The following is a 27,699-nucleotide window of genomic DNA, read 5'->3' as shown; positions in this document are numbered from 1 at the left end:
TTTATAGATAACATTTATTTACATCTGTAAATATAATTAACAACGTTTGTACATAGCTATACAGTGTGAACGCCTAAAACTAATATTTTTCTAGTTTTGAGGTAAATTCTGAACTCTTACGGCCTTACAAATAAAATTGGCATAATGTTATAAGTAAGCATAAACCAAGAATATGTAAAATGTTTACAAATAGACGTTCTGCTTACGAATGGTTTGTTCGGACGTATAACGTTTCCCGCGTTTATTTGCATGGCAGTTTGTCATTCAGAAAACTTCAGAATTATCATTGTATTGACAGTGTTGTCAACGATATCGTAAACATTTTGCATTTTCTTTGTTTATCATCAGTTATAAGTTTATACCAAGTTTATTTATAAGGCCGTTAGTCTAAAATGTAAACATGTATTTTTAATATTAAAAAAGAGTACTGTTTATGGCACTTGACTGTTCTTTCGTTTGCCTAAAATATTGACGAGGGGAGCGATGGCTAATATATACATTACACCCACGAATTACTGTTGACTCTCAGTCACAAATTATTGATGTGTAACAGCTGTCCTCTCGGTTACTAAATGAAGTTATACTTCGTTTGGCGCGTTAGGGAAATGCGCGCGCACACCGTCACGCAAATTCGAACCCCTGACGTTACCTGGTCAACTACACCATTTGCATCATACTTCAACTACCTCATAAGCCTTCTGTAACTTATATGTCTACTTAACAACAACCAACGGACAACATGTAAATAAATTTAAAATGCATAAGTTGTAAAATAAAAATAAAAAAATCTTTCTTCCTAATTGTATTACAATAATTTAATTATATTTAAATAAACATTATTCAAGTAAATTATGCGGTGTAATAATATTTTTATTGGTTGTATTTAATGCCTTTTTTATTACAATATTGTTCTTTCTACCAACGTAAACTAATAATAAAAACTTTTAAGGATTTTTCATTTCTTACGCCAAAGAAAATATAACTTTTTGCGTGCTACATAAGTACACACACTCTATTTGTGAAAGGGATTTCGTGAAAAGAGACGGAAATGTGTTACAGGAAACAGGAAGGTTAAAACTTAGAATCCCGGGCAGCATTATGAGGCACTATAGCACGAATTATGAGGTAAAAATATTATAATTGATAGAGGTTTAGTCCACGATTATAATGCTACCATTCTAATCTGTGAGACCCCCTACCTAGTAGTAATGTCACATATTCCGTAATTTCACATAGAGATTTTTTGAATTAAAACGGCAGTGTTCCGAAATTATTTTAGTTTCCATTTAAATCCTTTTTCAATAGAATAAACATTAAATCGAACAAAGACAATTTTTTTTTAATGTCACACAATTTGGGGCGCCATGTCACACAGTGTCACACCTGTGATACAATTTATGGAAGGTGCCTCATATGGTTATTTTACAGGCATTAGTGTTAAAACGAGTCCATGGCCCAGCTGATTTTCCCGCATTTATCCCGCAGAATTTCATGTAGATGGTGGCTTATAATTTCGTACTAGAAAACAATTTTTCATTATATTTTGAGACTGTATAACTAATAACATTATGATAATTGCATTGAATATGTCCTAAAATACCTACAAATTTGTCTTACTGACTAGTCGAACTAATTTTGGCCTTAAATTAAATAAATTATTTTTTAGATTACATAGTAATACCTAATTTCATTCGAATGTAGTTTCAGAAATTAATAACAGATGGCGCACAATTTTTTTAGGTGTAAAAATGTTTTCTTTGTTAAACGATAATTTTGAAAACTGACGTAACACGTCACAGTATGGCTTAAAGCATAACGTTATGCCCATATAGACACAATATACTAACGTATAAACAAACAAAGCGAGAGAGACGAACATCTCTAACGGAGGTACAGTAAGACAGAAGTTAAGACAATAATATAATACCTTTCTTTAATAACACAGGCACACACCCTTCCAAGTGAAAGAAGAAAGCGGCTCGAATCATCGACGATCAAGTCATCTCCGATAGGCTTGATTCTTTGGCGTTGCGAGAGATGGGGGTTCTCTCTGCATCTTCTACCGCATTTATTAGAGGGCTCAGAGGAGCTGTTTAAGTTTGGACTTTACGTCAAAACGCGTTTTCAAGAAATTTCTTGCCTCGCACAGCCACTTTGTGGAATCAATTACCGGCTGCTGTTCCCGAACCGATACGACTTAGGGGCCTTCAAGAAAAGAGCATACTCCCACCTTAAATCCCGGCAACGCATCTCTTGATACCTGTTCTTGCGGATGTTCATTGGCGGTTGCCTCACCACTCCCATCCCGCTCTTAAATAATTAAAAAACTTCACACCGAGTTTAATAACAATAAGATTTTTTTTATATTCAGAACATTATATAACAAAATAAAATAATAATAATTGTGAAATTTTACTCTAAGTGATCGTTATCTCTATAAGATGAAACAATATGTTTGTGGAAACTAAAATCAACATCATTTTAGATGGAAGACCTCCACTGCTGGAAAAACACTTCCCCCAAAGATCTCCACGACACGGTCCTGCGCTGCTCTCATCCAACGTATTCCGATCTTGACCAGATCATTGCTATATCTTATGGGGGGCTTACCAACACTGCGTCTTGCTAACGTGGACGCCTTTCAAAAACTTTACGGCCACCTATCCGTCGAGCTTTTAAATATACAGTCAGCTTTTTTGTACTGCTACTACAACATATTACATATACGAATGGTTTAATATAGTTGTCTCGAGTCTCGTGCCAGATTTTCACACACGTCCTGAGGATGCCTCATGTAGAGGCGAAACACGTGTCGAATTGTTTAAAAACAAATATTGGCGGAATTAGCACTATAGAACACTTAAATCATTTGTATAATTATGGATTTCAGCAAAGTAACGCCTACTTCAATAAATTTACATATTACATAACAACATACTACAGTAACAGAATTACTGCATATTGAACTTTTCAAAATACAATCGACGACGGCGACCAAAACACGGCGGGGATTGAGGCGCGCGGGGCTAGGAACTAGCGATGTATGAATGACATTGTGAATTGTACGAAATTTGTCAATGACATTTGTGTGAATATTTAATATGGTTTTCATAAAAAGACTAACCAGATTTTTGATAATTTTAAAATAACTGTGTATATATTCATTTTTAATTGTATCAACATATACGGAGACTGCAGTATAATATATACTAGCGTATAGCCAAACAGAGCGTACGAGAGAGAGACCATCTATCAGATACAAAAAGACAGAAAAGGTAAGCGAATCTATTGTTATTGTAACCGAAATTGATTGACAAATCGTAAACAGTCAGCCACTGTTTTAAAAGACATTAGCTGTTAAACCACTAGTTAACACAATATGAAATCATAATTGGTCATGCATTATCGTCCTGTCAGTTTGTCTATACGCTAGTCACCATTGACGTACAATAAACAACAAGACTCACAATCACGCTCAAAACTTGTCTGACGCAAAAGCTGCTACGCGTCTATTAGGCAGTTTAAGTTCAGTCGTGTTTCGACCGCGCTTTGAATACAACGCCATGCAAAGACAAAGTGTTCAGTGAAAAACTGTTCAAATAACAGCACATCCAAAATGTCCTATTTCAGGTAAAAACAAAATACTTTGGTGTGTAGGTGCATGTGGTGTAGTTATGGGTTGTCAAAACCATAACTACACATACCAAAAAAGAAGAAGACACTGTCAGTAAATTTTGCCAAAAACCATCTGTATACAGCAAATACCACCTCCGAGGAAATAAATGGGGCTAAACTTCATAATGACAACTATGACAAATACTATATTTGACTCACTTCATCTGCAGTTCCCCTGAAAACGAGATCTGGAAACGTCGGGTTAACTAAAATAAATATGTAACTTTTACGCAAACATCTAATGTAAAACGGTTACAATTACACGCGTTTTAATCCTTTAAAAGTGTTTTATTTAAATGTGTAAAATTCGCGTTAGTCAAAGAGAATACTAAGGTCATGGTATTCAATTTTACAATAAAATACCAGACAGTGTACTTAGGACTCACTGAGCACAAATTCAATAAATATATTAAAGCTTCTTTGACAAAGAAACCTTAATTTAAAGATTATTTTTGACTGATTCTGCGCAGGCCACCTAAAGTACCTATAATATTATATCAAAAAGGCTAAGTTGTTATTTGATTTAAAAGAAGGGCTGAGAGTTCCTCATCAGTTCTTCTCCTCATATCATAGAACTGCTACGAACTCCCCCTTTACGAACTGCGGGCCTACCATGAACTCTTATTGCGATTCAATAGACAACCTAAAATGAACTGCTTTGCTATTTCGTACCACGACGTGATTAGAGCTATCTAATTTAGGTTGACGTCAAATCAACTGATTAAATTGAAATTATGTCAATTGAATGTCAAAAATGATGTCGATTGAATCGCAAACTGTTTTAGTTCGTCCATTCATTCGTACCATGAGGTAATATTTCAACCTAAATTGGATAGCTTGTGTCAAAGTTAGCGATTAGAAAAAAGTTGCTACTTCCTTAGAGGAAAGTGAAACGTGTTGTTAATAACTTTCAAAAAAATAGTAAAAACATAGAGCAAAGGAAAATTTTATTGATGAAAGATGAGTCGACTTTTTGGTAAAACAAAATACTGAAAATAAATACCGAAAATACTAAAGACGAGGCAGTAAGGGCCCGGGCTATAGCCTGTTCGCAAGAACGAAATAAAAAAAATGTACTCTGTGCTCCTGTCAAATCAAACATTAATGGAGGTGCGTTCACAACTCGTTATTTTTACGAAAACACCTAAGCAAACATTTAATTTGTAATTCAAAGAACTATATTTATTTATATTATTATTATTTAATAACTACAAAAAAGGGCTTAATGGTTTACAATTTGACGCTATAAAGCGCAATTTTAAAATGTAGTTTTAGTATTTTATGCAAAAAAAAACCGCTAAATTCATATCATTTTAGGTTTCGAAACGCAATGCATATGGTTCGAGTAAGAGAGACAAACTTATGCAACGACTGTAGAGCGTCATCTCTTTCTCACACCGCGGACCACAGACAAATTTATTTCGTTCATTCTTCATAAGCGATCCAAACGCCATTCAGTAAAAGGCACTTCATGGTACGAATTTTAGCGATTCAATTTAGGTACCCAAACTGCTGCGTTATTGTCACTCCCTATGAAAAACAAATATATATCTATTCTACTTATATATTTAAATTCAACAACCAAACTAAATATAGTTATTATGCATAGATACTTCTTATTGCAACCTTATTTCTAACCCATTTCTAAATATACAATCAAACTTATTAAAACGTTAGGAATAATTTAATCTCTTAAACAATTGGTTCATAGGAAATTGACTATAAATTGTTATCAGCGAAGTTGTAAGGACGGTAAGTCAATTATTTTGCATCATACTTTTAAATTCACATATTATGGGCATACATTCAAAATGCATTGATACTGTATAGGCGTGGCTTACTGCTTTTACTTAAGACCAGGATATATAAGAAATAACTTATAGTAAATATTTTCTTGTAAAGCATTTTGAGTTTCTTTTCTATTGATAAATCTTATTAATCTATAATATTTTTAAATAATATAGTAAAAAATCATGTTGTTTGGTCGGTTATAAGGGGGCGTCCATTATTTAAGTAAGGTGTTCTACGAGGGGAAGGAACCAAGCTAAATCTTTTCAAACCTCACTTAGGGAGGCTGGGGGGGATCTTGGCAAATATCACGTAAATAATTTTCTAGCAGAAAACAGTGTTAAATAATAAATAAATAGTAATTATCTGCTAGTCCTCAATAAAAAAAAATAGAGCAAGTTGTGTTTTTGTTTTCACAATAATCCAACACGTTTACAGTCAAAACCTAAATTTTGAAGGACGAGATTAAGGGGCGGAGGAGTTGAGGAAAATCTTACGATATCTTACCAGGGGGGGTCGAAAAATCTCAAAAATGTCTCACAAAGCGGACGCCCCCTAAATGGTTGCCTACATACCATCACGCATGCCTTTTTCCGAAATGATAATTGGGAAAAATTACCTTTTGAAAGTATGCCCTTAAACCTGCATTTCAAACCAGAATTTTGGGATATCACATGGTAACAGTTCATTGGCTAACTGAATTTATAAATACCCACATATACACTATTCTATAAAAAGTAGTAGAACGGGTATAAATATCTCCACCAGCTTCCGTTTTCGGGCTCCGACTCGCCGTTACTTACGGGAACTGGGGTTAGCTCCTGGAATATATTATATATGTATTAGTTAAATATTCACCCATGGGATAGTCAAAGGGATTTCTGTGAGGGTGTAATTTATTGGCACAAGGTGAAACCATGGGCCTGCAATGGTGTTGTGGTTAAACAATGAAACGGAACACATGTTTAAAAGAAAAGAAATGTCATAGACATGTCAGTATGTTTGACAGATCGTTTTTACTACTACTACACACAGCGTCTCACCGATGTGATTTTTATTTAGAGCCTTCAAAGAATAGTTAATATCCAGAAGTACTTATATATGATATATGTACCAATTTGAGGAACGTAACTTGACACCACCGGTACAAACGACGAAATCCACTCGACCTCATTCGATTTCTCACCGAGGAACGGGTGTTGGAGAGGGGGCGCTAGTATAGCGGTGTGAAGTGTGAGGCGAGTAGAGAAGTGGGATGACGTAGCGTATATAAAGGTCTTGTTTGGGGTTAAATTAATTATTCTGCAGTGTTAAAGTGTTGTAATAGTTATTTATGCAACTGTTGTGTAATAAGGGGTATTAAAACACGAATGTGGGTTTATCACACGAGGCGAAGCAGAGTGATAATAGTATCACATGAGTGTTTTAATACCTAATTATCAACAGTTGCATACAAGACTTTATCTACACCCAGAATATGAATCTTCTAAAAGATTCTGGAAAAGTTAGCTTACTGCTAACATTAAAACACCAGTCCTAGTAGTAACCTAATATCATTCATTATTGTTTATATACAAATAAACTAAGTATTAATGAAACAATTATTTATTTTAGTAGTAATTTATTTTGTATAGTGCAAAAATTAAAATTCACTCGAATATAATGTTCTTTTGCAGCGTTTAAAATGAATTGCTCATTTTTTGTAAACAAAACAATAAAAATATTGAAAAAAAATGGCGGGGATTCGATTAACCTACTTTTACGCGACGTTCTGGTAGTGTGGAACACGCGTAAACGAAAATGTTCTTTTTTTGAAATTCATACAGATACCACGCATCGAGCAGTAAGAATGTGGCTGTCTGTTGAAACTCTTTGCGCATGAAGGGATCGAAAAAAAAACATAGGAGTGTTGTTATGAAATTCAGTACAACATTACAACACTCGTTTGGATGATGTAATGGTTATTAGAACATTGGGTGTTTTAATGTTGGCAATAAGCTAACTGTTTCAGAATCTTTATTGGAGGAATAATAGCATGGATGTAGATAAAATAATTACCAGAGTATAGATTAAAATATTAATAGTTATAATTGTATAATATGTGATATAATGTGATTTGTGAAAGAAATACAATTTTTTTATTTCCTCTGACTGCCTCAGAATTAAGTAATAAAAACTTAATAAGGAATGACTTCTCCAACTCAAAAATATTTTCAAGAAGACAATAGGGGTTAAACTTTAACTACTTCGAAGTACCTATTACAATAAAACAGCAATTTCATAATTTAACGGTTAAATGATGGGAAAGGTCGAGCTAGACGAACATTACACAGTCAGCTCACTGTATACAGGGTTTCCCAAAGTTATGGGACATGAAGGGAAAGTACCTTAAATATCGAAGATAGGCTACTTTACTGAAAGAAGACTTTTTGTTATTTTTAAAAGTTAGTACTTCTGCATTTAAAGATTTTCTAAAAATTACTTGCCTCGTCTGGGAATCGAACCGACTGAAGTGTAAAAAAAAAACACCCCTACTTTTATGATACGTGGATGGAAATGATGGGAAAGGTCGAACTGGCGAACGTCACACAGTCAGCTCACTGTATATATCTATTGTTATGTAGATGATGGATGAGAGTAGATTGACTGCACTACATTACAGAGATCACGTGGATGGAAATGATGGGAAAGGTCGAACTAGACGAACATTACACGGTCAGGTTAAGGATTTATTAAAAAGAGGTCAGGCGAAGAGTACCACAGAGAAGAGACGATGTATGAAAGGTTTAATGTAAGTGGAAGAAGTCAGGAAATTATATCATAAGCCTGTCATAGGTAATGGAAGTATGTTATCTCTGCCTTCTCCTCTGAGACAAGCGTGGTTGTACAAATGATGAATTCTACATTCGCACGACACGCCATTAATTACGATATCATCCACATCATCTGGATGTACAGAGTTCCTCCACACTGCGGTTTCATGGGAACCTTCAAAAAAAGTGCGTTCACCTTCCTTAAAGACCGGCAACGCTCCTGTGATTCCTCTAGAATATGGGCGGCGGTGATCACTAAACACCAGGTGACCCGTACGCTCGTTCGTCCTCTTTTTCCATTAATAAGTATCTAAGATAAACTTACTTCATCCAATTTCTTATCTGCATCAAAAGTGGGCGCACCCATATCTTTGGTTTCATCAATTTCTTTATTTTTTTCATCATCGCCATTTTCTATTTCATTATTATCCACGTTCCCGCTATCCTTCCTCCCTGCATTACTTCCCTTTGACTTATCTTCCTTAGCTTCTGTTCCGTGTTCTTCATCTACGTCCACTTCTGTTTTCTCATCTTTCTCTTTAATCAGGTCTCTTATAACATACTCTGTGTCATCTTTAGATACGTTTATTATGGATAGATCAGTTTGTGTTGCCTTATCATTTTTTTCAGCACCGTTTAATTCAGGTCCAAGTTTAGATGACTGAAACAAATTAATTACAAAAGGATCATTAGTAGTTAACCTAAAAGACATAACTTTTGTTATACAGTATGGATTTTGCATATATGAATTGAAAGTAGCTACATACTTGTTATCGCATTTGCGGACGATACACAAAACATGAACGAAATCGATTCAAATGTAGACTTTTAATTTTGAGCAAATATGAACGCACTGTATAATTGGGTCACTAGGTCAATGATTAAATAAACTTGAATATTTGAAAAAGCGACGTTGCCGCCCAGCGCGCTTCAATTTCAAAGTCGATGGTCGTTCATCTGACAGATTCAAAGCGACGTTGCCGCCCGGCGCGCTTCAATTTCAAAGTCGATGGTCGTTCATCTGACAGATTCAAAGCGACGTTGCCGCCCAGCGCGCTTCAATTTCAAAGTCGATGGTCGTTCATCTGACAGATTCAAAGCGACGTTGCCGCCCAGCGCGCTTCAATTTCAAAGTCGATGGTCGTTCATCTGACAGATTCAAAGCGACGTTGCCGCCCAGCGCGCTTCAATTTCAAAGTCGATGGTCGTTCATCTGACAGATTCAAAGCGACGTTGCCGCCCAGCGCGCTTCAATTTCAAAGTCGATGGTCGTTCATCTGACAGATTCAAAGCGACGTTGCCGCCCAGCGCGCTTCAATTTCAAAGTCGATGGTCGTTCATCTGACAGATTCAAAGCGACGTTGCCGTCTGTTTTCTTCTCGCTCCTCGTCCCATCTTGCGGTGACTTCAAAGTCGAAAGTGTCCATCGCTCCAGAAGTCCAGTACAGAGAGTTGTCTTTCTAAATTTATTTAAATATTTATTTTCAAAAAATTACACTTTTTCAATTTAAGTTTAAATTTAATTCAATAATTATTTTAGTATTACTTAAATTTTTATTTATTTCATAGATATGCAATCCATACTGTATAAATAAACATTAAGACGTAATTTTTTTCTACGGATATGTCATTTGAAACTTGTTAATGGTATTTTTATTCAGAATAGTTAAGAAAAAATATTGCTAAACTTAACTATGTGTAACTGAACTTATATATGCATGCTAATGTATTTTGTGTGTTTAAAGTAATATATAATAATATAGGATAGGCCGCTTGTGTGGATATAACCTGATTTTCTTTATCCATTCTTATTTAAGTAAGTAAAACTATGACGCTTACGGCCGGTTCCCAATATACTATCTACAGATAGAGATAAATTACTACAGTAGAACCTAACAGTAATTAGCTGTCAATAATCTGAAGTTGTCCCAATATACCCGATAAGTCATTCTTATCGCCTTATATTGGGACGCGTGTTTTGCAATTTCCATACAAACTTCTATCGCTGGTAAGCTAAACGTCCTCCCATTGACAGACAGCGTGTACGGATAAGTTGAGTTACCGTCGATAAGTTTATTGGGACAGAAAAGTCAACGATAGTTACGATTTTTATCACAAGAAGGCCACAACCGGAGATAGACTGAATATTGGCAACGGCCGTTAGATCATTTATAGTCTAGACTAGCTGACCCGGCAAACGTTGTTTTGCCATATAAAGTATAATTCACGCGATAGTTTTATAAGTAATAAAATATTGCCTATATTATAGCCTGTACATCATTTTGTTCTATTGTCAATAGTTTTTGCAGCGCACGCAAAAATAGGCTTTCGATTTTACACCTTGTGTTACAAAATAGCAATTTTATTACGGATCCCTAATTTTGAAAAAAAAAAACATAGCCTATAGCCTTCCTCGATAAATGGACTACCCAACACTGAACGAATCATTCAAATCGGACCAGTAGTACCAGAGATTAGCGCGTTCAAACAAACAAACAAACACTGCAGCTTTATAATATTATATAGTATAGATAGAAAAATGACAGGAGGTTGACATTTAAGCTCTATTCTGAGCAATGCACGCACACTAACACAAAGTGTTACACAAATCACAGGTGTAAGACGTAACTTGTCACGCACACTAAACTAATCAATCTGGTCTGCTTTAATCGGTTATCTAACAGCAAGAGACTCCATCTAGATGTATAATAGTTTTTATGCAAATGTTGTGTCATAAGGGGTATTAAAACACGAATGTGGATTTATCACACGAGGCGAAGCCGAGTGTCATAATAGTACCACATGAGTGTTTTAATACCTAATTATTGACAGTTGCATACAAGACTTTATCTACACCCCGAATATGAATCCTCTAAAAGATCCTGAAATAGTTAGCTTACTGCTAACATTAAAACACCAGTCCTAGTAGTAACCTAATATCATTCATTACTGATTATATACATGTAAAGGCATAAAGGCATTTATTTTCTCAAAATTGATTCCTTTAGAATTCTTTTTGATGTCATTTCTTATACTACTAGATACAACTACCGCTTCGGAAACAAATGGCGCTCTGAGAGAGAAGAAGCGGCGCAAGAAACTCTCCCAGCACTCTTTTTTTATGCGCTCTTTTCAATAATAATATACAATATTGTACAGTCGCTATAAAATAATCACAATCTAGTCCTAGGCTGTCCGATCATTTAGATATTCAGCAGTGGAGTAATAGGATTTACGACAGAGCCATTTTTTTATAAAACATTTAAATTTATTTATAGATAATGCCTGAACAGTGGCTGGGACTTTATTATAGAAGTGTATACATTTACCCTTAAAGCTATTATGTATCTAATAAACTAAGTATTGAAACAATTATTTATTTTAGTAGTAATTTACATTTTTTATAGTGCAATAATTAAAATTCACTCGAATATAATGTTCTTTTGCAGCGTTTAAAATGAATCGCTCATTTTTTGTAAACAAAACAATAAAAATATCGAAAAAATTGCGGGGATTCGAATAGCCTCCTTTTTATACGGCGCGCGACGTTCTGGTAATGTGGAACGCGCGTAAACGAAAATGTTCTTTTTTTTTAATTCATACAAATACCACGCATCGAGCAGTAAGAATGTGGCTGTTTGTTGAAGATCTTTGCGCATGAAGGGATCGAAAAAAAAACATAGGAGTGTTGTTATGAAATTCGGTACAACATTACAACACTCGTTTGGATGATGTAATGGTTATTAGAACATTGGGTGTTTTAATGTTGGCAATAAGCTAACTGTTTCAGAATCTTTAATAGAGGATTTAAAACATGGGTGTAGATAAATTATCTAACATTATTAGTTTAGGACTAATTGTAAAAGTATATCTACCTCCATATCTTCTTCTTTTATCTGAATATTTCTTATATCGTAACTAACTTGATCCGGCCCGAACGGTGTGAAGTCTGGAAGCTCCTAGAACATCAGAGAAAAATACTTAAACATCTTTAGGGGCCGTTCATAAAATACGTCGCACTAAAATCAGCTTTTTTTGACCCCCGCCCCCCCTATTGTCACGCTGTGTCACACTTTCTGTGACCCCCCCTAGAAATATTTCGTCACAAAAACAAAGACCTCCCCCCACTACTGAGTATGATAAATTCTAAATGATAGTACACAAATTCTGAATATTTAAGTAAGTAATTAACTGAAGAGTATTAAATAGAGAAGATGAAAAAAGCGTATGTATTAGTTCACTGCTAAATGGCGAATGAAGGAATAAAATAATAATAGATACATGAGAAACAGTATTTTCATTTGTTACTGAATCGAGAGCGCAGGGTACGTGGAAACGTTACTCTCTCAGGTATTGGAAAAACAAAGAAACCAGTTGTGACGGATCGCAACGCGCCGCTAGAGTCGCGCCACAGAGCTTTTCTAAAAGTAATAAACGGCGAACGTCACGTTGCCGTATAAACCCCCCCCCCCTGGTCACATATTGTCACACTCAGCCAGACCCCCCTTTTAACCCAAGCGGTACTACAACTGCGCTCGTCACCTTGAGACATAAGATGTTAAGTGTTATTTGCCCAGTAATTTCACTAGCTACGGCTCCCTCCAGACCGAAACACAGTAATACTTATACATTACTGCTTCACGGCAGAAAGAGGCGCTGTTATGGCATAATCTAGCCGGCATCCTGTGCAAAGGAGCCTCCTTAGCCAGAGCCTCCGGGAGAGAAGAAGCGGCGCCAGAAACTCTCCCAGCATTATTTTTTTGCGCTCTTTTCAATAAAAATATACAATATTGTACAGTCATTTCTATCGCTATAAAATAATCACAATCTAGTCCCAGGCTGTCCGATCATTTAGATATTCAGCAGTGGAGTAATAGGATTTACGACAGAGCCATTTTTTTTATAAGACATTTTATTTTTTTATATTTTTATTTATTTAGATAGTTACACCAACAACACATCTTTATAAAGTTAAAATTTTAGCAAGTACACAAGGGATAATACAATATGACATGTCTTTACAGGTGTAAACAACATTTACAATAGTTTTATTTTTTATTTTTATAGAATAGGAGGACAAACGAGCGTACAGGTCGCCTGTTGTTAAGTGATCACCGCCGCCCACACTCTCTAGCAACACCAGAGCAATCACAAGAGCGTTGCCGGCCTTTAAGGAAGGTGTGCGCTTTTTTGAAGGTACCCATGTCGTATCGTCCCGGAAACACCGCACAAGGAAGCTCATTCCACAGCTTTGTAGTACGTGGAAGAAAGCTCCTTGAAAACCGCACTGTGGAGGACCGCCACACATCCAGATGGTGAGGATGATATCCTAACTTGTGGCGTGTCGTGCGAAGGTGGAATACAGCGGCAGGAATCAGGTTCAACAGCTCTTCGGAACACTCCCCGTGATAAATGCGGTAGAAGACGCACAATGAAGCGACATCTCTACGCAACGCCAAGTGATCCAGCCGTTCACAGAGCACTGGGTCCCCGACAATTCGAGCTGCTCTGCGTTGCACGCGGTCAAATGGATCGAGCTGATACTGGGGTGCGCCAGACCAGAGATGACAGCAATACTCCATGTGTGGCCGGACCTGCGCTTTGTAGAGCGCTAGTATGTGGGCCGGCTTGAAGTATTGCCGTGCTCTATTTATGACGCAAAGTGCGAAAAGAGTAACAAAGTTGAACAATTAAAATTAAAGAAATTAAGAGTTAAACAAAAATGATGATATTAAATGACTTAAATACATTTCTACTTTAAACAAAGAGATTTATAAAAAAATTAACAATACAATAATTTACTTTTTTTTATGATAATAAGGGACGAGACGAGCAGTACGTTCAGCTGATGCTAATTGATACGCCCTGCCCATTACAATGCAGTGCCGCTCAGGATTCTTGAAAAACTCAAAAATTCTGAGCAGCACTACAATTGCGCTCGTCACCTTGAAACATACGATGTTCAGTCTCATTTGCCCAGTAATTTCACTGGCTACGGCTCCCTTCAGACCGAAACACAGTAATGCTTACACATTACTGCTTCACGGCAGAAATAGGCGCCGTTGTGGTACCCATAATCTAGCCGGCATCCTGTGCAAAGGAACCTCCCACTGGTAAAAATTAATTAAATTTAACTTACATACTAAGATCTTAATATTGTAATGCAGTCGGTTTTAAATTTATTGTTATTAGTCAAATGAAAAATATCTATATTACCATTTTTGCAGTGATATAGTTCTATCGTTATCATTTAAATATATTTATAGATAATGCCTGAACAGTGGCTGGGACTAAGACTAATTGTAGATACGGCGAGATTAGTATACTTTAGTTATTTTCATAGTATTATGTCCTATGGTATATTGTTATGGGGCAGTGCGGCCGATATTAATACTATCTTGGTGCTGCAGAAGAGGGCTATTCGCGCGATTTATAACCTAGGTCCTAAAGAATCATTAAGAGAAAAATTTAAAGAAATAAACATTTTGACTGTTGCTTCTCAATACATTTTTGATAATGTTTTGTATGTTCATAAGCACATTGAGGAATTTCCTAGAAACTGTGACATTCATAATGTTAACACGAGGAACAAACATAAACTTGTTGTGCCTACTACTCGGTTGGGTCGAGTTAGTAAGTCTTTTGTTGGGCGATGTATATGCTTCTACAATATGATCCCAGAAAATGTACAAAACAAATGTGTTACGAAATTTAAAAGAATTGTTAAAAAACGTTTGTGTGGGAAAGGTTATTATAGCATAAACGATTTTCTTAATGACACCAACGACTGGGAAAAAAGCGAACACCCTCAGGCTCTTTAATTATAAATGTTTATAGTACGATATTACATTGTAATCCATATTTTATATTAAAAAAAAAGCCCGCTGAGTTTCTTGCGCCCATTCTTCTCAGGTCTGAGGCAGTCTCAAAAGAGACTGCCTCAAAAGAGACTTCATATTCAAAAGAAAGGGTGGTAGATTTTGATTGAATATTTGAATTTGAATTTGTCTATAGGTATATCACCTGTGTATGTCTCTTCGCCCACTGCTTGTATTGAACAGCGGCTATTTTCATCTTGTCCAGATAATCCGGTGCTGCTCTACTGGAGGCCCACGCGGCCACTCCCCCTGGTAACCCCCCCACTGCTGGCTCGTCGTAATATGTGAGGACAAACTCCATTCCAGGCTAAAATATATTTATTTGGTAAGTTGAGCACTAGCAAATAAAACACATTTTGACAATGATTAAAACGCGTGTAACTAAGTCCTCCCACAGTGCGGTTTTCAAGGAGCTTTCTTCCGCGTACTACAATGCTGTGAATGAGCTTCCTTGTGCGGTGTTTCCGCGACGATACGACATACCTTGGGTACCTTCAAAAAAAGCGCGTACACCTTCCTTAAAGGCCGGCAACGCTCTTGTGATTCCTCTGGTGTTGCAAGAGAATGTGGGCGGCGGTGATCACTTAACACTAGGTGACCCGTACGCTCGTTTGTCCTCCTATTCCATAAAAAAAAACTAATTGTAAATCTGTCTTTCTTTTATTATTATTATTTTAGCTAACACGACGTTTCGCGACCATTCCAGACCACGTTTTCAGGAGGACTGCGGTTGAGGAGTCGTGATAATATTTGTCATAGTTGTCATTATGAGGTTAAAGTAAGCAAAGTTGTCAAAGCAGTAACAAATACTGGGAGTATTCATGCACGAGACTCAAGTTGACTCGAGTCTTGTCGAGTTGAGTCGAGTGCCAGAGTTTGGCAAGTCATCATCTACTGAGGTCGCCTCGTATAAAGGCGAAACACGTGTCGAATTGTTTGATCAAGGCAAGAAAACTCAAAACATTTGGACGACCACCATTTCTAAAATATCACTAATATAGGAATCACGTACTCCTTACGAGCCCCCCAAACATATCGCCTATCTACACCATAACTGAAACGCCCCCCTACTTTTATGACAATAAGGGAAGAGACGAGCAGGACGTTCAGCTAATTGTAATTGATACGCCCTGCCAAAAAACCCCAAAATTCTGAGCGGCACTACAATTGCGCTCGTCAGCTTGAGACAAAAGATGTTAAGTCTCATTTGCCCAGTAATTTCACTAGCTACGGCGCCCTCCAGACCGAAACACAGTAATGCTTACAATTTACTACTTCACGGCAGAAAAAGGCGCCGTTGTGGTACCCATAATCTAGCCGGCACAAATATTCAAATAATTTTTTTCAAAATAGGATGTGACATCACTTATCGAAAGTCAAAAAACTACCACCCATTCCAAAATTAATGCCTCAGACCTGAGAAGAATGGGCGCAACAAACTCAGCGGGCTTTTTTTTTCATCGAATAAATATGTTTACAAAGTAATATTGTGCAATTAAACTTATTATTTAATAGCCTGAGGGCGGTCACTTCTTTCTCAATCTGTGGTATGATTAAGAAAGTCATTTATGTTATAACAATTCCTTTTTATAACGTAATACTTTTGTTTTGAACAATTTCTGGGATCTTGTTGTAAAAGCATATACATCGCCCCACAAAAGACTTACTAACTCGACTTAGCCGAGTAGTAGGCATCATAAATATGTTATATTCATTAGTTGTAAATGTCCTTAGTCGCATCTTATGACATGGTGCACAGTTGATGGTATTGAAGTCTACCTGATGCACCGGCAACTGCGCTGGTGTGGACACCTCTCGCGCATATCCGATGGGAGACTGGTTAAGCGTATATTTTACTCGGAGCTTCGTGAGGGAAAGCGCAAGCAAGGTGGCCAGTTTCTTCGTTTCAAAGACATTGTGAAGAGGCATATGAAGTGCTGTAACATAGACCCAGAAACCTGGGAGGAGCGCGCATCCCAACGGTCAGAATGGAGGCATCTCGTTCACAGTAGCGTCAAAAAGTTTGAAACCCACTTGGCGTTGCGTAGAGACATCGCTTCATTGTGTGTCTTCTACCGCATTTATCACGGGGAGTGTTCCGAAGAGCTCTTTAACCTGATTCCTGCCGCCGAATTCCACCTTCGCACGACACGCCACAAGTTAGTATATCATCCCCACCATCTGGATGTGTGGCGGTCATCCACAGTGCGGTTTTCAAGGAGCTTTCTTCCACGTACTACAAAGCTGTGGAATGAGCTTCCTTGCGCGGTGTTTCCGGGACGATACCACATGGGTACCCTCAACTACACCTTCCTTAAAGGCCGGCAACGCTCTTGTGATTCCTCTGGTGTTGCAAGAGTATGTGGGCGGCGGTGATCACTTAACACCAGGTGACCCGTAAGCTCGTTTGTCCTCCTATTCCATAAAAAAAAACCAAAGACGCAACGAACTCGACAAGAAGCGAGATGAAATAAAAGCTCGACCACCACCAGCTTTATACTACAATTATAAAAATGGTTCTTTAAAATGCTGTATATGTGGCAGGACCTTCGTTGCTTAGATTGTCTACGTCAGCCACGTTCGGGCACACCAACGACGCCCCCCCCCTAGTCCTTTGCAGTCGCCGGGACTGTGTCGGTCAGGAAGACATCATCATCATGACGACTGTATAGCCGAGTGGTTAGCGACCCTACTAAGCTAGAGGTCCCAGGTTCGAATCCCGGTAGGTGCAAGCATTTATATGATGAATATGGATGTTTAAATGTATTCATGTATGTTTATATGACTTTATGTATGTTTAAGTAAGTATATTGTATTAAATATATCGTTGTCTTGCAACCCATAACACAGGCTATACAGGGTGTCCCAAAACTCAACGATAACCTGGTACCGGGCGAGAGGCCAAGGTATACCAGTTATGAAAAAAATAAGAAAAAAAATCTATGTCACTTAGTCAAGCGATGATAGACATTTTTCGAAAATGTTAAAAATTTGACACCCTTTGTCGCATTTTTAGGTACTGTGATCGCAATTTTCACAATTTTACAGTGATTTTTTTAATAATGTTATCTCAAATAACAGTGCTATTAATGGTAACCATAAATGAAAGTAATAATCATTGTTAACTAAGTAAAATAAATTAAATTTTGACGAGTTATGGTTTATAAAATTTATGTCAGTCAACTTTGACACTCTACGTTGGAAAAAAAATGTACTACACTACCTATGGCAAGTTTTTTTAAAAGATGGCCCATTTAGTCTAGATTTCAAAATAGTAGAACACTTGCCACTTTTCTTGCCAATAAACCTGCTATTTCGTATGATATGCGTAGGGATCCCTCAGTAAAAAAAATACCTGATATTCTTTTGTTTGAAAAGTTCGAAGTCTCCATTGTTTGTAATGAACAAAAATGATAAAAAGAAATGGATAGTAGTTATGGTATTTGTCAAAACGAGACGTCACTATCCGTCTCACTCACAACGACTCATCAGTCGTTCATAATAAAATTTAAACAATAACATTTAGTACGCATCGTTTCTTCGTTTACTGCGCTTCTCTCGTAATCGTGTTACTTTCGTACTATCGACTTTGGCTTGTGTTACCCTGGACTTGATACTCTATCCGTACTTGACGACTCTGGCTTTGTTTTTTGGACTTTGTGCTGTGCAAACTGTGTGTGAACAACATGCCGCATTTGTACACACCGCAAGAGTATGCAAATATGCATCTTATCAACGGTGAGTGCCATTGTAATGCCTCTGCGGCAGCTCGACTGTATCGGGAGAGGTACCCGAATGTGGAGCGGCACCCAGATTATCGTGTCTTCCTAAATGTGCACGCATCGTACTCGGAAGGTCGATTACCCAGTGCTCGTACATCTGGTGGGAGACCTCAAGGAAACTACGACGCTGAAGTTGAAAATGACCCCAGTACCTCAGTACGTTCGATTGAAATTGCAACGGGTGTGGCGAAGAGTACCGCACATCGAATTTTAAAACGATACGATTTTCATCCTTACCATGTACAACGTGTGCAGAGCTTGTTACCACGTGATCCAGACCAGATCCAGACCCAGAGTTGATATCTGCAGAACCATGTTAGTGAAAATTCGTGATAATCCGGATTTTCTAAATAAAGTTTTGTGGACTGACGAATCGACATTTAAAAGAGATGGTTATTTAAACTTACATAACCTTCATAGTTGGCATACGGAAAACCCGCATTTGATGCGTGAGGATCGATCCCAATACCAATTTAAAGTCAACATGTGGACAGGAATATTAAATGGTCAAATAATTGGACCATTTGAATTCACTGAAAATTTAGATGGCGCCACCTACTTGCATTGTCTTCAAAATGATTTGCCGACATTGCTAGAAGATGTACCACTCAACATCTACAGAGAAATGTGGTATCAACAAGATGGTTGCCCAGCACATTATGCCCGGCCTGTAAGAGAATATTTAAACGAATTATATCCCGGTAAATGGATCGGACGCCTTGGACCAATTTCATGGCCCCCTCGGTCCCCAGACCTGAATCCAGTAGATTTTTTTTACTGGGGATGCATAAAAGAAAAGGTCTACTCAAAACCAATTCAAAATGTAACAGAATTGCGCCAAAAATTGATGCAGCATCAGAAGAAATCAATGCGAGGAGATTTGCAAGACTGGTGAACAGGTCATTTCTGAGGCGATGCAGAGCTTGTATTCGTGCTGGAGGGAAACAATTTGAGCATCTGCTTTAATTTTAGGATAATAAAGTGTTACGATAAATTACCGTTTTATTTTGATTAAATTTTCCATGAGTTCCTTTCGCAAAAAATACGAAATAGCAGTTTTATTGGCAAGAAAAGTGGCAAGTGTTGTACTATTTTGAAATCTAGAATGGGCCATCTTTTAAAAAAAATTGCCATAGGTAGTGTAGTACATTTTTTTCCAACGTAGAGTGTCAAAGTTGACTGACATAAATTTATAAACCATAACTCGTCAAAATTTAATTTATTTTACTTAGTTAACAATGATTATTACTTTCATTTATGGTTACCATTAATAGCACTGTTGTTTGAGATAACATTATTAAAAAAATCACTGTAAAATTGTGAAAATTGCGATCACAGTACCTAAAAATGCGACAAAGGGTGTCAAATTTTTAACATTTTCAAAAAATGTCTGTCATCGCTTGACTAAGTGACATAGATTTTTTTTCTTATTTTTTTCATAACTGGTATACCTTGGCCTCTCGCCCGGTACCAGGTTATCGTTGAGTTTTGGGACACCCTGTATATGCCTAATTTGGGGCAAGATAATTTGTGTAAAAAGTGTGTCAATATTATTATTATTATTATCATGACATGGGCCTGGGACTTCCCTATTCTTTTTATGCCCCGAGGAAGCACAGGGCAAATATGCCACCATATTTTCAGGAGATTCTAATGTTACATTCTAACCTTAGTTACACCACTGGTAGACCTCACTACCATGTGACTCCAGTACTCAACCACTCGGATAGCATTCCTTGTCTCCGGGACGTCTGGATGCTCACAACTCTTCGACACTATCACATAGGTTCTGTTGTTGTCTCGACCACCCTCCAAGGAGTTATCCTCACTACTGCCACTTGCCGTCTCACTTTGATCGAACTGCTTATGTCGACGAAGGTATACATAGTCTCTGTTTGCAAACAGTCGCTGAAAAAGATTTTTTTATTTTATTTATTCAATGAATAAAGTCTGATAGAGTAACCCATGCCGATACAGGCTTGAATTAAGAAAATTTTTATTGAAGTAGGCGTTACTTTTGAGTTTTTGTTTGGCGAGTCAACATCAACATCTCTTGAGGATGCCTCGTGTAGAGTAGCGGAATCAACGCTGAAGAAAACTCCAAACATTTGGATACTTAAATTTTATAACCAAAATTTACGAACGATGCGGGACTCAAACCCGCGACCTGTCCAACAAGACATACCAAGATTTACAAACCATACATCACTCGAATGGTTAGCTCAGTTGGAAGAGCGCTCGGACGGAACCTGCGTTCGATTCCCGCATCGTTCATAAATATTGGTTACAAATTTAATTTAATTAAACCCAGAAGTGAGGTCTCTTCCACTGGTCTTTGCAATGCCTTTAGTCGAAACTTTAGAAAATCATCCCCACCATCACAAAAATCGTCACCTTTTTGCTCTTAATAGTGATTTTCATTATTATAACACTTGGGATTGCTTGTAAATAATTCTAGTAGGCTTCACAAGATACATAATAGCTTTAAGGGTAAATGTATACACTTCTATAATAAAGTCCCAGCCACTGTTCAGGCATTATCTACAAATAAATTTAAATGTTTTATAAAAAAATGTCTCTGTCGTAAATCCTATTACTCCACTGCTGAATATCTAAATGATCGGACAGCCTGGAACTAGATTATGATTATTTTATAGCGATAGAAATGATTGTACAATATTGTATATTTTTATTGAAAAGAGCGCAAAAAAGAATGCTGGGAGAGTTTCTTGCGCCGCTTAATCTCTCTCAGAGCGCCATTTGTTTCCGAAGCGGTAGTAGTATCTAGTAGTTATTAGAAATGAAATCAAAAAGAATTCTAAAGGAATCAATTTTGAGAAAATAAATGCCTTTTATGCCATCTGGATGTGTGGCATTCCTCCACAGTACGGTTTTCAAGAAACTTTCTTCCACACACTACTAATCTGTGGAATGAGCTTTCTTGTGCGGTGTTTCCGAGACGATCCGACATGGGTACCTTTAAAAAAAGCGCGTACACCTTCCTTAAAGGCCGGCAACGCTCCTGTGATTCCTCTGGTGTTGCAAGAGAATGTGGGAGGCGGTGATCACCTAACACCAGGTTACCCGTACGCTCGATTATCCTGCTTTTCCATAAAAAAAAACACATCCAGATGTCAACATGATAAGACGTACATACTTATAAACATACATACTATTATTATTATTTCCATTACAAATAGGTACTTTTAAATTGTAATTAATTTGCTCGCATTTCTCTATGTACTATTTAATTGTGGAAACTTTTATTGGTCAGTGATATATATTTTAAGTTTTATTTTTTAAGTGTATTAAGTTGTACTGTTTGTTTCCCGAATAAAATAAAAAAACTACTTCAGATACACACCGGCCAGAGGACTTCCCAGTGTAACACAGCTTGATCGGGTACGCCCATCGCTCCGCGTTTGACAACCGACAGCGAGGCGACCGCATTGTCCCAAGCTTTGCGATAAGCGCCATCTATCTGCACGGCCGCGAAATCACTAGCCAACACATCCTTGTAGCGTCCATATACTGAAAGATTGAATCATTTTTATTGTGAAAAACGCTTCCATAAATCGTTATACCCGGGTCTTATTCAGTGTCATATCCCACTTCCTACTTCTGTTGACATCCTCTTATCCTCTGATAAACCTTGTGTATATAAACTTCTTTCCTCATTTATCCTATTAAATGATATTAAACTGTAAATAAGTAGTGTAAGTAATAAGTATTCCATTATATATTATTTTCTATCCTATTTTTTTCTAAGTAAATAAGTTTCCTCCGTTTTAAAAAGAAATAAAGAAAAACTTGACAATGGCTCAATCGCTTAACGCGCAGAGCCAATAAACCACGAAGAAGAAGAAGAACGCTTCCATAGATTGGAATAGAATAGATTTTTTTTTTATGGAATAAGAGGACAAACGAGCGTACGGGTCACCTGGTGTTAAGTGATCACCGCCACCCACACTCTCTTGCAACACCAGAGAAATCACAAGAGCGTTGCCGGCCTTTAAGGAAGGTGTACGCGCTTTTTTTGAAGGTACCCATGTCGTATCGTCCCGGAAACACCGCACAGGGAAGCTCATTCCACAGCTTTGATATACCACGCATATATAGAATAATTTTTGATATACCACGCTATTGAACAAACTTAGGGTCATTTTCACCAGTACCACGTCGGCTTAGGCAGTACAATGAGATAAATAAAGAAATAGTGCACATAGACATATTTTCCAATAGTCTACAGGAATTTAAACGTAATCTTCGGAAACATTACAATAAATAAAAAACACTCGGTATTTATAGAAATAAATATATTTTTTCCTTTTATATGTAATAATTAAATGTATGTTACTTAAAGTCTATAATCAACTTTAAATTGTTATTAAATTTTATTTTAAATTATATTGGTAATTAGTTAATAGTTAGTGATAATAAGTATGTAACAGTTAATAATAGTCACAGCAGCAACTGTGAATGTTGTGTACATCTATTATTGGTACTCGCATCAGTAATGTTATTTCCTAGATAGAATTATCTTGCCCCAAGTTAAGCATATATAGCCTGTGTTATGGGTTACAAGACAATGATATATTTAATACAATATACTTACTTTAACATACATATATACATTTAAACATCCATGACTCGGAAACAAACATCCATATTCATCATATAAATGCTTGCACCTACCGGGATTCGAACCCGGGACCTCTAGCTTAGTAGGTAGGATCGCTAACCACTCGGCTATACAGGTTGTCGTTATATGTAATTGTTATATGTGTATACTGTTGATGTATCATTTAAAATAAACAAAAAAAAAAAAATACCACAGGTACAATAACATATACTATAGGGAGTGACACTAACATAACATATTGCAACAACACTTGTTAAACATTATTTAGTCACACATGCAGACGCCATTTGCAATCAATAAAATATTAAATATTGTTTAAAAGTTATATGAAATATCTAAGTTTTCTCTGTTTCTATATCGGCATACAGATGGCGTTAGTTTCAATGAAAAATGAATATTACCATGCGAGCAGCGACATAATGTGTGCTTGTTTTGTGAGCGGTCAGATGAGACACCACAAACTACAAAATGGTTGATTAAGAATATCCAGAAATATTGTAATTGAAAGTAGACAGTAATACTAATAATAATATGTTTAAACATTTTAGAATCTTTATTAAATTCGGATATAAATAATACTTGTAAAAGTGAATTTCTTGCAAATATATTGTATTTGTTTTCTTTCTTTGATTGAATGAATGATTAGAGAAGTAATGATCCCATATCACGTAGGACATTTCATATAGGACATAATATCATATTGTGTTGTGTGCATTACTCAAGCAGAACATTCCATAAGTGATTTTAAGTTCATATGAATTTCAATTTGACGGCAAAAGATATGTAACAAACGGAAAGAGTGTGAGTGTGTCACAGAAGGCATTCGAAAGAGCTGTTGATATTTGTATGGTTATAAAGCCTAAAACAATCATAAAAATTTGTAACAATTTTTATATTTAAACTGACCTTTATAAGCATATAATCCTTGGCCGGCCTTATATTCCTTCCGCCATATTATAACTTCCTCTGTTTCAAGAAACGGAAACCAGCCATCGACCGACTTTTTCTCTGGTTTTGACTCCTTACATCTTGAAAAGTTATTACAATTGACATTTATATATGTATTAACCAACAACAATTACTCTTCATTTTAAATTGTTATAAGGGCTTCTACCAATGAAACACTGTTATGGTTAATTTCTGGTACTGAAATTGGTTATTACTAGAGGTGTTCATTATATTAGATAGCTGATAAAATAATCTATTTTTATAATCATATCACCTATTATTTATTAAAACTAGCAAGCGTTATTTAATATTTATGTGATACACGATTTTTGTCACCTGCCAAATTATGCTCTAAGAAGACTGCATAAGAACTTTATTCAAATAAAAGTCCAGTTGGCATTGGAAATATAATAGACAAACAAATATAATTTGCTGGGCTATCCAATGTTAGATTTTATTGTTTGTTTGAATAAATATTAAGTCAGATTGGATATAACACGCTAGCAGCTTACTCGACTTCGCATGACATATTTAATTAGTATTGAATACTGACTATCGTGCGTTTGTGAACGAATAGGAACGATAATCAAACGCGTCATAACGAAGTGAACTAATATATTATAGCGTAAAAATAATAGGCGTTTTTAAAATAGTGTTATAATCGTTATAACGCGATTTCAATATATAGCCGTTGCGAACACCTCTAGTTATTACCAATTGCTCAATGTTTGACAAGTAATTAAGTAAATTCAAAATAAATTCAGATCAGAAATCATTATCATTTATGGGACCCTCAATCTAAAGACGTAATTGGTTAACCTCCTTTCATTTCCAATAAAACTAACAGCTGTTTCAAATTAAAAAAAGAGGAAATAAACAATTAAATATTGTAAGAAAAGTTACAAAAGACCTTTTTGTTAAAGACAATTTGAGTTAGCCTTACACACAATATGAAATGCCAGCATGTTTCTTATCAATAAGAAGACGCTTTCCACAACTCGTACAGAAAAGTGTTGCTTTCATTAAACTCTGGACATTGTCAACATCCTTCTGGAGCAACTGAAAAAAATAATAATTGGATTTCACATTATAATTCTCATATAGATGAATAATGGACTGAATGAGCTGAAGGCCACTTGGTAATGATGCTGTTAAAGCAAGTTTCTTGTTATATTATTATATTAGAGGTCCCAGGTTCAAATCCCGGTAGGTAAAAACATTAATATGATGAATATGGATGTTCGTTTCATCCGAGTCATGGAGTTTACATGTATTCATGTATGTTTAAGTATGTATATCATATTTAATATATTGTTGTATTGCATCTATAGTATAGGATAGGAATATCTAGTTTGGGGCACAGTAATTTGAGTAAAAGTATGTTGATATTATATATCATATAACATATTATATTATTATATACTAGCTGACCTGGCAAAAAAAATTATATATGTAAACCTTCCTTGAGCTTCAAGGAATCAATTACACGATTTTATTGAGATCAGTCGAATACTTTAGGAGTTATTAGGGAACATACAAACATACATTCTCTTTTATATATATAAGTAATTTACTTAATCTGATATTATTACAATAACATGACATCATAGAGATAGAAATAAAAGGTAATAGAGATGTTATGAGTGCTTATTATCTTACATTAGTTATAACAACTGTTGCCTATATCAAAATATATTTTACATACTATGTACTGTTGCAATGCTTCGGATGTCCACAATTAAATATACTGAAATAGTTCATATTTACATAATGTTCCACATATTAGAATTAATATAGGTATCTAACAAATTATTAATGATTATTGTATTCAAAAAAGCTATATGTATGCAGCCTGGATATTAATTGATCATTAAAATCATATTAAAATCACAATAGATCGTAATTACTTTACCTTCAAAAACTGGCAAAACCACTGAACTTAAAACTTTTTACACCTGATAAATTTCTTTGAAATTTCGTATATTGATCACTTGATAACGTTTCAAATGTACATAATCTTGGAATGTTGATTACATTACCTGTATTTCACTATCGGTAATGCCTTGGTCACAAGGAAATGAGTCCCGGCCTTTACAAATGGCTGTAGCAGACAGGATGAACGTTCGGCGAGGTCGAAGAATAACTTGCTTGAAACACTGTAACACATCGCGGACACTTTTGTCTCCTCTGAACCGACGAACTACGGTGTTTACTAAATAACTCCGGGTCCATGCTTTCCAAAATTTTCTTACATGTACATCTCTGAGGAAAAATCTGAAACGCACCGTCGTCATGCTATAGATATGGGGTGATTGGTGGAACGTAGTTTTGGTATGTAAGTAAGTAATAATTATTACGACATTTTTATACAATTTTGTATTTTTTTACGGAAAAATCCAGCGATTGCGAAACATAACCTCGCTGGTTTTAATTGTCAAATGTCAGCTGATGTTAGTTCTTACTTCTACGACAGTACGTCAACCATACGTAGGTATCTATTTGAATTATTTTTTTATCATATCTTGTGAATTCAATTTTTAGAACAGAGGACAAACGAGCGTACTTGTCACCTGATGTTAGTGATCACCGCCACACACATTCTCTTACAATACCAGAGGAATCGCAAAAGCGTTGCCGGCCCTTTAGAAAAGTGTACCCTATTTTTTTCGAAGGTACCCATGTCGTATCTTCCTGGAAACAAGGAAGCTCATTCCACAGCTTGGTTGAAGTCGAAGAAGGTTTTTTGAAAACTACACTGTGGAGATACGCCAAACAACCAGGTTGGTATGATATGCTTATTTGTGGCGTATCATGCGAAGGTGGAATTTGACGGAAGGAATCAGGTGACGCACCTCTTCGGAACACTCCCCGTGTAAATGCAGTAGAAGTCACACAATGGAGGGATGTTTCTATCCAATACAATTACTGATCTAGCCGTTTACAGAACACTGGGTCCGCGACAATCCATGCAGCTGTGTGTTGTACGTGGTCAAATGGTTCGAGCAAATAAAAGAGAAAAAAGAGAGATTCATTCGAGAAAAATAAGTTACAGATTTTATAAAGTGCTTAGTAATTTAGATATGTAAAATATGCTCACTCCGACATATTCTTGGATACAGACGGATTGAAACTTACGAGATGTACGCTCTTTACGCGTTTTAAGCGTAACTGCG

General features: G+C 36.3%; 1 protein-coding gene across 2 annotated transcripts; it reads right to left on the bottom strand.

The window, feature by feature from the left end:
- Positions 1–26,966, bottom strand: LOC126973597 (uncharacterized). 2 transcript variants are annotated; one of them, XM_050820931.1, is made up of 9 exons: positions 26,566–26,966; positions 25,470–25,585; positions 24,485–24,606; positions 22,301–22,467; positions 20,605–20,844; positions 15,300–15,461; positions 12,152–12,235; positions 8,602–8,937; positions 1–6,284 (listed from the first exon to the last, which is right to left on the bottom strand). In XM_050820931.1, the coding sequence occupies exons 1-9, from the start codon at positions 26,818–26,820 to the stop codon at positions 6,192–6,194; spliced, it is 1,575 nt and encodes a 524-aa protein (XP_050676888.1). In that variant the 5' UTR covers positions 26,821–26,966; the 3' UTR covers positions 1–6,191. The 2 variants fall into 2 exon arrangements, with proteins under 2 accessions (XP_050676888.1, XP_050676889.1); XM_050820932.1 differs by having other exon boundaries at positions 1–1,518.
- Between the last annotated feature and the right edge of the window lie 733 nt (positions 26,967–27,699).

The sequence above is a fragment of the Leptidea sinapis genome, chromosome 29 (assembly GCF_905404315.1).
Source record: "Leptidea sinapis chromosome 29, ilLepSina1.1, whole genome shotgun sequence".
NCBI lineage: Eukaryota > Metazoa > Arthropoda > Insecta > Lepidoptera > Pieridae > Leptidea > Leptidea sinapis.
The sequence above is the reverse complement of the archived record's forward strand: the minus strand, read 5'-3'. Positions and strand labels throughout refer to the sequence as shown.

Bases quoted from the DNA above. Each gene is read 5' to 3' on its own strand.
- LOC126973597 (XM_050820931.1), bottom strand. From the start codon at position 26,820: ATGACGACGGTGCGTTTCAGATTTTTCCTCAGAGATGTACATGTAAGA. The intron at 25,586-26,565 runs GTAATGTAATCA...TATTTTTTTCAG, and splicing joins TTACCGATAGTGAAATACAG to TTGCTCCAGAAGGATGTTGA. The intron at 12,236-15,299 runs GTGATATACCTA...CTGATGTTCTAG, and splicing joins GGGCGAAGAGACATACACAG to GAGCTTCCAGACTTCACACC.